Source organism: Coturnix japonica, chromosome 1 (assembly GCF_001577835.2).
Source record: "Coturnix japonica isolate 7356 chromosome 1, Coturnix japonica 2.1, whole genome shotgun sequence".
In the NCBI taxonomy this organism is placed as follows: domain Eukaryota; kingdom Metazoa; phylum Chordata; class Aves; order Galliformes; family Phasianidae; genus Coturnix; species Coturnix japonica.
The window spans coordinates 74484410-74494944 of NC_029516.1; the positions used below are offsets into that span (position 1 = coordinate 74484410).

Sequence of the window (10535 nt, forward strand, 5' to 3'; positions counted from 1 at the left end):
CCCGCTTGTGGGTAGCGGTCGGAGTGGGGCTGTGTGTTAAGCGGTCAGCTCGCTCCAGGGGGACACCTACAGGGGGACAGGGGTAGCCGGAGTGGCAGAAGTCCGTGTGATGGACGTTCCCTCCCAGCCATAGGCCCAGGCAGGACAGCTGTAGTGTTGCTAAGTGTCTCCAAAGTGTAGAAGTAGGTGTGTGAGAAGCATCACATTCAACTGATAGCAGCCAGCAGCACCTAGAGCACTTTGTATTCCCTTGTCTTGAGGCTGGCCAGACTCAATGAGGCCTCACCTCAGCTCTTCTCACAGAATCACAGAATGAACCGTGTTGGAAGGGACCTCAAGGATCATGTAGTTCCAACCCCCCTGCCTGGCAGGGCCACCAAACGTTCTCTGAACTGAGCACAGCATGGGTCCTCAGCCACTCTCCATACACTTTGCCCTCCAGACCTTTCCACACCTTCATGGCCCTCCCTTGGACACTCTCTAGTAGCCTTATGTCCTTCCCATACTGTGGCATCCACACCTGCACCCACCTCTCAAAGTGAGGCCACACAGCATGTTCCCGGAGTAATCTCTATGATTTTTCAGGCACTGAAGTGAGACCAACCATTCTGTAAACACCAGGATCTTCTTTCTTACCCTTCTTGAAAACTGGGACAACATTTACTAGCTTCTGGTTGACTGGAACCTCTCCAGATTCCCAAGACCACTGGTCCTTTCAGCTAAGTGCTGTGTTGTTCTGCGTGCAGTCCCAGCTCCCTTCTTCAAAAATATCATACTTCAGAAAAATTCCTTCCTGGTAACTCCAGATCTTCCTACTCTCCCAGCACATTTGAAGCAGAGAAGAAATACTTGCTTCTGGGTTCTTCAGCCACCCCCCTCTGCGTCCTCCCCTTTTTATTGATACAGTTGTGTCACATGAAAATTAGATATTTTTCCTGCTGATGTCATTTGGTCAGCAAGGCCTTTTTGCTCTGAAATACTAAGAAAAGCAGTAATCCTAATGCCTCTCTTATCAGAAATGTGCAGCGCGTGCGTTTTGATTGGTGTGGAGCTGAGTTTTTAATGGATATTCAAGTACAATTCCATTATCTGAAGAGTCCTAAAGATAAACAAAATCATTAGCTGAGTGTGCTTCTGAACAGGTGCACTGTGAGAGGTGTCAGCCAGCTAACTGGAGTGGCATATGCTCCATACAGCTGCAGTGCTGTTGGCCAGGCTGCATGTTACAGGTGGGGTTTTAGGGCTGCTGGCGCGCTTCCCACACAGTAGTGTTGTGTATTTGCCTTTCTGCAAGCTCAGATTTCCACTTGCAGAATACAGCAGGTAGGTTTGGATGCAGATAAGCCAATTGTTTGACCGGTATTCCCCTTCCATCTAGTGGCATGGACAAGCTTTGCTTAAATAGAGTTGAAGTAATGAACTTTTCAATAGCAAGGATTTGTCCTGCACTGGAAAAACAGAACAAACAAAAAGTACTTTGGATAATATATTTTACCTGTGGGTATGTATGTAGCCTAAAAAATACTAAATTCCCATAACTTCCTTCCATGACAAATACGGATGCTTATTTTTCAGCTGCTCAAATCAATCCAATCACTCTCTCTGCTCACCTTTGCTGTGAAGGAGTTCAGCCAAAGGGAGATCTCCTTTTGAACATCTGAACATTCCATAAGCCCAAACTTCTGGTTAAATGATGTCAAAGCAGTTAAAAAACTAACAAAAAGATCATCTTCCCACTGCTCTCTGAGCATTTTCGGCATCTTTTCCGGGACAGATGAGAACAGCCCCCAGGAAGTCATTGTTGTGACTTCAGACATGGCTGCCATCCAGGCAGCAGGCAGAGGGCTGTGGTAACTTTAGCAAGTGTGACATTCACTGGGCACAATGTGAGGTCCTGTTGCAATAACATACACATACTTTTTTGCCCGCGCTACCTATGCTGCTTTTTTTGCCTACGCTGCTAGCGAGATCATATATTTCAGCAACTATGAGCCAGCACATTAGGAAGCCCTATGGATCTGCAGTGCCTTTGTTCATTTTCTTCCTCCTGGTGGGTGAGTACTAAAATTCCTTCCTTCATTAGAATAAATATAGTTTTTATCTAAAGCTTGGCTTGGAAGGTTCTCTTCCTTTCTTTCAAAAAGTCACTCTCCTCTAAGGGCTCCCTCGGGATGCAGGAAATCCATATCCAGTGTTGGGCACTGCATTAAAACGTGTTTTTTTACACATATGTTATTTTTTAGTTAATACATGCTTGTGTTAATATGTGTTTGGATTTGATCCCCGGGATAGAATTCTTTCTGGAAATCTTTCCAGAAAGAGTAGGTTTGCCTGTATTTTTCTTTGTTAGAAGTTTCATTTCTACTTTTGGTTCTCTGATGTATTAGCAACCAATTGTCTTCACAAGGTTGTTATTCACATCCACTTGTGAAAATCGATCTTAGTGCAGGGCAAAAGTCATATAAATTGAGATAAGCCATGAACAGTCATTCAACGCTTAATCACAGACAACTGGGAACTGGCTAGAGCTTTTAGAGCACTCTTATGGTACCAGCACAGTATGAAGTTGAGCTTTAAAGCCAACAAAGTCACACAGAATATGGTCATTTTAGGGCGTGAGGATTTCTATGTGGTTTGGAAGTCCTGTTTGCCCTCTTCTCCATCTGTTGAGTGTGAACAAAGGAAAGGAGGCACAACAAGAGATGTCATATTGTACACTGACCTCCAGCCTCCAGTTTGGTTCCTTGATGCTGTTGGCAGCTAGCAAATGAAGCTAGAGGAGAGAATAGATATATTTTAATCACTTCTTTTGTTATTCTACCTCATCTCACCACGCTTTGTGTATTTTGCAGTTACAGCCAAGATATGACCCTACATGGGAAAGAATGAACCTGTGGATTGCGTGAAGGGTAGGCTGGCGGATTAGTAGGTGCCCTGTTGTGACTGGAAAATGTGGAGCACATTGTCACATTACAGGAAGTTCCAGAGAGCTTTCACCCCTGTGCTTGAAAACTGGCCATAACAAATGACTTTGTATTACAATGACCTATTAGATCATCTAATCGTTTGTCAAGGTCTTCACAGGATCATTCATGCCATAGGTACTCTGCCTAGCCAAAGTGCTTTCGCCATAAAGCCTTGCATTCCTCTCCATGGGGAACTGAGCCTACAACCCACTTGACAGGAGACCCGCACATCATTCTGAAGTAACCAACTTAAAAGAGCTTTGAAGCAGTCTCAACAAGGCATTTGGCATTAGTATGCTGCCAGATGCCAATACGATAAGGGCATTGTGTATTTAAATACCACTGAACTAGCATGTTCCTGATTTGTAACCTTACAAAAAAAACAAACAATGAAAGAAAGGTAGAAAAATGGAAGCTGTGCTGTGACCTTCCTATTGAACACGCCCAGAGCTGGGACTAAATGATAGAGCTTCCTTTTGCATTTTGATTTTCCTAATTAAACTATATGCTACTTGATATTTATTGAATCAAAGTTGTGGGGTAACACAGATGACAAGGTCAGTTTTTTCATAACAGGCAGCGTAAATCAAATTCAAGATGAACAGAGGCAACATCAAAGTACATTGTTCCTTGTACTGCTATGATCTCTTCAGCACTATTTCTGTAATATCTGAACATCAGATTTCTCTGTATAGCTCCAGTGGGCTCATGGGTAAGATAATGTAGGGACATGAGGATAATATTTCATCCAGTCTTTTTAATAAGGGCTACTTGTTTTAAGGGACTCAGAACTACATTAGTGATTGGGTTCCTGGTTCTCAGGCTGCCAATTGCCACTGATCAGTGATACAGTAAATAGGCCGAAATTTCAATTTTAACTTAAAATCATGAGTCACCATACATCTCTGAAGAGTTTTCTCAGGATGTCTGTTTCTTTTACTCGCACAAGTTGCTCACACAGGTGTGTAGGTGATACCCTCCTTTAGGATTATGCCCTCCTAGCACACCGAATCTGGCATACTGAGAGGTGAGCCAGGCTGAGGCATCAGCTGGTCCCATCCCTTTTCTCCTTATTTATTTGCGATGAACCCGAAACACTGGGAATGTGGTTAAATTATTTGCCTTCCAACCACTCAGGAATTTGATGATGTAGTGCTTTCATCTCTCTTCTCTCATCTCTCTCTGCTGTCCATGACTGAAACCCATTCCTGACCAAAGGGTGTTGGAAGCTGTTACTGTCTCACAAAATCGCTCTGTTCCAGAAAATTGTCTTTCTTTTATTTTCTTTCTTCTGGGCTTTATGACGTGGGCTTTGCTCACAAAACGTATCATCTTCTGTGGGCATCTCCTGTGAGCCATTCTAGGAGAGCTGAAATATCACAAGCTAAGTTGCCACCAGATTTCTTAGCCAGCTTGTATTTCCTATACTTTTACACCAGTGAGTTAACTGTTGTCCAATAATTAACTGTGGATGCTGCGTATCATCCTCTTATAAGGCACAACAAAGCCCTGCCTTCTGACAGAAACTGTCAGTCCTACTTTATGATTATACAAGTCATAAATGACAATAGCTATGAATACAACTGTAGTTCCCTGCCCAAGTGTGCCTGGAGGAGCCATTCAAGCAGTTCTCAAACTGACCATCAGTGGAGTTGGTTTTCCGTTGCCTTGAGACATTTGTCACTGAAGTACAGAGACTATTATCATTGAGAAGCATTAGCAGGCCCAGACAATAGCATTCCACATCATTTTTATGGCAGTGAACAACTCAAGATGTTGGGGAATCCAGACCTTCACCTGGAATGGTCTGCAGTCATCAGAAGGGCATTGAATTGTGTAAATAAAACAAAGCATCAGAAAAAAACACTTTTTCCAACAATTGGTTTGCATTTTTTCTTGGCTAATGCTGTTGGTTTATTTTTAAGGGTTTGTTTTCCCTTGCTTTTGTTCCAGCTCAGGATTTGAGACAGTAACTATTCCTCTCATCTTCTCAGTCCAGGCTTGGTTCCAGAAATGAGATCTACTTGCATTGTTCCTATCTCGAGCCTGCTTGATACTATGATTAGCAGCTGTGTGAAAGAAGGCAGATTTAAATCTCTATTATGGGCAGACGGCCTATATTTTTATAACAGAGAGCAGCAGGATAAAGTGATCCCTTCACAAAGAACAGATGTCAGCCAGTGACAGGAGTCCTCTTAATTAAAAAGATGATAAAATGGCAGTGTCTTCAGGTGTGCCTTCTATGTGTTTCAGGATTTTGGTTCTCAAAATGGAGTTGGCTATTTCATATAGTGAATGTTTTCACAACAGCTCAAAACTTGTATGTTGAAACCAACATGATAAAACTCACAGTAGCTCTAAGTTGTTGAAAAATAGTTACAGAAAGTGGATTGCCCAGGCAGAATGGCTTGACCAACTTAATGCTAAGCAAACAAATAATCAACTCTCATATTTCCTGCCCTATTTGTAAAGTAGATATATAATACACTTCAGTCAGTCCCTCTCACCACCAGCTTCCCTTGGCTTACCAGGTCATCTCTTCTCCTCCCTTTAATTCTCCCTCTGACATCAGGTTTCAATATTCTCATGCAGGCACTTCAGCAAGGACTTTGTTTTCCCACTTGTTCAGAGCGTGCTGACTTCTCAGCTTTGGCCTCTTTGAAAATCTTCTCTTCAAACTGGTTAAACTTTGTCTTTAGGAATTACTGTGTTAAAAAATCTTTGTGTCCTATGAGAAAAGCATATAATCATTCTAGAAAAACTCATTCACACCAGTATTTTCAGTATCAATACCTGCAGCATACTAAGATGCCATCCCTAAGGTTGCAGATAGCATCAATTGGGAGTTCAGTCCCTAGCAAAGGAGATTTCTTCCTCTGGTCCCAAGATTTCATATCTTAAAACTAGAAGTGCATGCCAAAACCCCTAAGAACTTCATGTTATGTTTTGGGATGCAGGCATTCAGACACATGAATTCACTGTACTTGTCAGAACAGAACTGCCTGTATGTAACAGTGCCTTGAAAACAGTTGAGATCCTGAGAGTTTTAGGAATGAAAAGTGGGAGGTTAAAATTCCAGGCCAAAATGTGTCTGAATGAATTCTAACTTTCATCCAAAGCCATTGGACAATAACAATAATCCTCCCCAAGCGTAGCAGGGAATGAGGATCATTCATATCTGCACACATGAATGTAATCTTAGCAGGAACCAGGGAAAGAAATACTATTGAAATAACAGTGAGTACCCTCAGGTCCAGGAGCCGTTCCTCACCATGGTCATGGGCCAGGAACAAACAGTTGTTATCGTATTGCCCTCACCCCTCTTCTTTCTCCTCTTTTCTGGTGCAGATGTTGGTGTTAGTGATGGAAATGTGAGCGAAGAGAATGCAACCCTGTCTCACAGGAGAACACAGGTTCCACTGCTGACAACACTTGAGCCATGGCAAGTTTTCGTAACTCAAACACCAGCCAAGGAAAAAGCCAAAGAGGGTGAAACTGTGGTCTTAAATTGTCACTTTAACAGCCCACAGCACCGTTCCCTGACTGGCCTGACAGCGAGGTGGTACAAAGAAGATGAAAAGGGGAAGACAGACCTACAAGAAAACAACATGACCATGTTGCCAAATAATTCTAGGGTTTTCATGAGTGGAGACTTATCCCAAGGTGCTGTTTCCCTGGTGATCCTCAATGTGACGACCAGTGACCACGGTATCTATTTCTGTGAGGTTACACTTCCGGATGGGAAGGTGATGACAGGAGATGGGGACAAAGCTGAGGATCAGGAGGGCTCTAGGTAATGTTTGATGTTATTTTTGATTGGCTTGCTCCTAGAAACAATCACACAGGTATTATTGTAGCAAGGATCATTTACAAGTAAAAAGGGAAGAAATAGTTCTGTCACAAACATTGGTGAGTAGTAAGAACAAAACTGTCAGGGAAGTTCTCTTGTGTACACATCACAGACCCCCCCTGAGTGGCTGGTATCAAGATATCACCTCAGGAAACAGCTCCTCAGTCTTTTCTTTGACATTATTTCTCCCCAAGCCACTAATCTGCATGTTCACTCCTTAACTCTGGATGACATAAGTAATCCCATGGTGAAGCACAAGGATCGCATTGTATCAGTTCTGCTTAACTTCAGTCCCATTAAAATCCAAGCTTTAAAACTGCCATGCTATATTTCCTTAGCATCACAAATATACGCTGGGCACATTAAGCATGGAGGTAGCTTGTTTTGCCTTTATCAGTTGGAAATGTCAAAGCAGCTTTCCTTTTTATATATGCTGAACACATTTCAGTCCCAACAAACCAACACATCAAAAGGTTTATTATCTCATTATCTAACTAACAAAAAATAGCACCTTTAAGAGCAAGTGCCATTTCTGCACTATTAAAGCTTCTAACTCACTGAGATTCACTAGGCCTTTGCCCTTTGGAGCCTGAATTCTTCCCTTACTAATTTTTACATAACTACTCTATTTAAAACATGACTAACAAGGCAAGGTGTGCACAAGGACCTGACCATGTATCTTATGAGGTCTCCCACTGGCTTGATCTCATATTCTCTGTAGTGCATGTTACTATTGCAGTGTCTGCTCCCTGGCCAATGTAATTGCCTTGCTGTGTTCCTGAGATGAAAAGTGTCATTTCTGCACTACACCTAAATTAAGGGGACAAGAGAACACGAGAAATAGAATTCACAAATAAATGAATGGTGCCACAGATCAAGGCTGCCCCCCAGATCAGTCTCTTGTACCAAGGCCCAGACAGTTCCCTCTATCTACAAATACACTTTTCCTCTAGCAGACTCTGCACCACAGGGCAGGTGCTCACTGTACATTCCATAATCCTTATTGAAGTCCACTTTAGCGTGCCAACCTAACCAAAGGCTCTTCCCAAATCATCCTTCAGTCTGAACAAATAATAAAGGTAAAATAAAGGGTCATGTCAGGCAAGACATCCATGTAATCAATACTGTAGTAAGTAATTTCCCTATTGACACTGCAGAAATCATGCTAGCTGCATTGCATGTGCTTGAGTGAAAGACACCTTACGTTGCTCTCTGCCTATCTTTGCCCCTCAGGCTTGTTTGGTATAGAAGAATCTATTGGAACAATCATTGGGGTTGTGGCAGCTGGTATCGGAGGCCTGGGAGTTCTGATTATCATTTTAACGCCACAGCTAAGGAGATGCATCCTCTGCATGAAACGAGGCTCTCACCAAGGTATGGAGCACAAAACAAAATCGGGCATTACTTGCTAGAAAGTTACTTGTTTCCAAAGATGCCTCTTTAAACTTAGCTTGGAATTAGACATTGACTTACCGCTAGTCAGAGGTGACCTGAGGAGAGTTTGGTGCACCCAAAAGCTTACCTGTATTTTCCAGGTCTGACATCTGGTCTAATAATAGTAAGCTGATATCGATGGCTTGACTTCAAGTTTAGTTCTCCTTTTGTGCAGCCCAAGGTGTGCTATGCATTTATGAATGAGCTCAGCTCGCTGCAAACTTTACTGAACAGGACTCTTGAAAAACTCATGTTTATTTTCTCTTTTCCCAACGCTAAAAAGTCTCAACCTGCTGAAAACAAACCAAGGCACACAAGCCATGCAGGGGAGCGCTCGCTCTTCACTGGAGCGCTGCCGCCCTCTGATGGCCATTGTAGAGGAGAGCGGGACACAGGCTTTACTCCCCCTCAGCCCAGCATTACTGAGCACAGCATAGTACACTTCTGCCCACACAGCATCATCCCTTTGCAAAACACTGAGCGAACGGAGTTGACAACACACTACCTTGCCAGATTGCCTTGGGAGAGTTTGTTGTGCTGTACTAATCCGGTATCACTGCTCTTTCCTTTTCTTCTTACTCAGCATAGCTTGATCTGCAGAGCTAAAGGAAGCACCGGAAGATGCAAAGGCTAAACAAAGTAATTTGTGACGCTCTGTAAGCCAAAAAGTATCTCTAGATGTAATAAAAGCTTTTGCCTCAGTATACATCACCTTTGGCATTTTCAATGTTTCTTTTCCCACAGCCTTGACAGCCACAGTGGCATATCCATCAGCCTCCTGCCCTGAAGAACAAGTCCCCTTCCTAGGGACACAGCACCAACCATCTCTCTGGACAGCCTGTCCTACTGCTTCACTATCCTTACAATTACTTAAATACATTTTCCTTACATCCACTCTAGGTCTCCCCTCTTTTAAGCTCCCCTGAAGTCTTGTCCCAAGTCTTGTGAAGCAAGAGAGCACAAGGGAGACGGTGTCTGTCTATGTTAGCTAAGAAATACACTCAGACTCTATAAGAAATTCTCTCACACTACTGTTAGCTTTGGGAAAAGAGGTATAATTTTATTCCAGTGTGTTCAGATTCAAAGGATTAGAAGAAAGCTCCTTAAAAAAAAAAAACAAACAACACAACTATTCTGATCCTCCATACTTGAAATGGCAGGTTGGATGAGTCTGCCCACATAGAAAGTTTGGCCAGAGAATGAACTGTGGGTTGTAAGGGGCTGCTCCCCAACACTTTGCTGCTTCTTGGTCACACAGGCACAACATTTTTTCACATTTGTCCGTCAGGTTATCTGCAAAAGAAAATGAACAAAGGATAAAAGATTATTGGATCAAGGGGATAAACAGCTGTGAGAGTGAGCTAGGCTCTAATAGGGAATACAGGTGATGGGAGGAGGCAGAGGAGCCAAGGAACAGCAGGGTTAGTTATCTGATTTCTTTGAGTCAGAATCTACAGAAGCTGATCCAAATCATATATATGAAGCTATATTTAATGGAACCATACAACTGCATGACAAGGTATGGGCCACAGGGAACACAGAAGCAGCTGGCTCAGGTGGATGCATTGCAAATGACTGCTTTTCATTTACCAAATCCCATCCCACCTATAGGTATCTTAAAGCCATGAAGCTGATATCACCTTAAAGCACCGTGCCTTGTTTATTTGAAGCCGGTCCTACAGATTATCTAACACCCTCCAAAGCCTTCACTAGGCAAAGTTTAAAGAGCAGTTTCATGCCAGCGTGCTCAGGCTTTGCTCCAAAACTAACTCTAATGAGTAAAAATCTTTCCAGATTTTACTGGACTTTGCTGGATCAACACTGTATCTGATAAATAAGCATTTAAAGCTTTTCTGAGGAGAATCACACGTCTACAACTAAAGCGTTTTAATGTTCCCATTGTCAAGGACTCAGCAGTAAGTCCATTTCTCAATTAGCTACCAGCACTGCCTGGTTTTCTCCCTACCCTCTGCTTCTCGAGGTCTTCCTGTGCTACACCAACCACTGCCAGCCTCACATCAGTATGAGAGCCCAGCTTGGCAGCCAGTCCTGAGAGCACAATGGCTTTTTTGAGCAGACCTCACAGCTCAAAGCTTTTTTTTTTGCATTCCGGATATTTACCATATTGAATTTGCTTACGTGTTATGGCCTGTCTGGACTGAAGTAGATGGTTTTACATTTTTATTTTTTTTTTCCCCATTCCACAAGCAAAACTGCACAGCAGTAGCAAAAGATGGAGAGAAGTCCCAGGTAAAATGAGTTTCTGTTTAATTTACCTGAAAATA

General features: G+C 42.8%; 2 protein-coding genes across 7 annotated transcripts in view; one reads left to right on the plus strand and one right to left on the minus strand.

Moving 5' to 3' along the window:
• The first annotated feature begins 98 nt into the window (after positions 1–98).
• Positions 99–8958, plus strand: LOC107320165. 6 transcript variants are annotated; one of them, XM_015875812.2, is made up of 5 exons: positions 193–2054; positions 2853–2909; positions 6315–6759; positions 8050–8190; positions 8839–8958. In XM_015875812.2, the coding sequence occupies exons 2-5, from the start codon at positions 2876–2878 to the stop codon at positions 8882–8884; spliced, it is 666 nt and encodes a 221-aa protein (XP_015731298.1). In that variant the 5' UTR covers positions 193–2054; positions 2853–2875; the 3' UTR covers positions 8885–8958. The 6 variants fall into 6 exon arrangements, 5 of the variants coding, with proteins under 5 accessions (XP_015731298.1, XP_015731282.1, XP_015731306.1 ...); XM_015875796.2 differs by lacking the exon at positions 2853–2909 and having other exon boundaries at positions 6315–6408; positions 6490–6759; XR_004308950.1 differs by lacking the exons at positions 193–2054; positions 2853–2909 and adding an exon at positions 99–186 and having other exon boundaries at positions 8834–8958.
• Positions 8959–9284: 326 nt separating this feature from the next.
• LOC107320189 (phospholipase A2-like) overlaps positions 9285–10535 on the minus strand; it is a 9409-nt gene continuing 8158 nt past the window's right edge. The window contains exon 4 of the mRNA XM_015875830.2: positions 9285–9543. Within this exon, the coding sequence (XP_015731316.1) occupies positions 9380–9543 (164 nt within the window). The 3' untranslated portion in view covers positions 9285–9379. The remainder of the gene's footprint in view (positions 9544–10535) is intronic.

What these genes read in the sequence shown, in the direction of transcription:
- LOC107320165 (XM_015875776.2), top strand. Translation starts at nt 1,937, where the DNA reads ATGCTGCTTTTTTTGCCTACGCTGCTAGCGAGATCATATATTTCAGCA. An exon ending in CATTTTCTTCCTCCTGGTGG is followed by an intron (nt 2,055 to 6,314) that starts GTGAGTACTAAA and finishes TTTCTGGTGCAG; the next exon opens with ATGTTGGTGTTAGTGATGGA. An exon ending in GAAACGAGGCTCTCACCAAG is followed by an intron (nt 8,191 to 8,838) that starts GTATGGAGCACA and finishes TACTCAGCATAG; the next exon opens with CTTGATCTGCAGAGCTAAAG.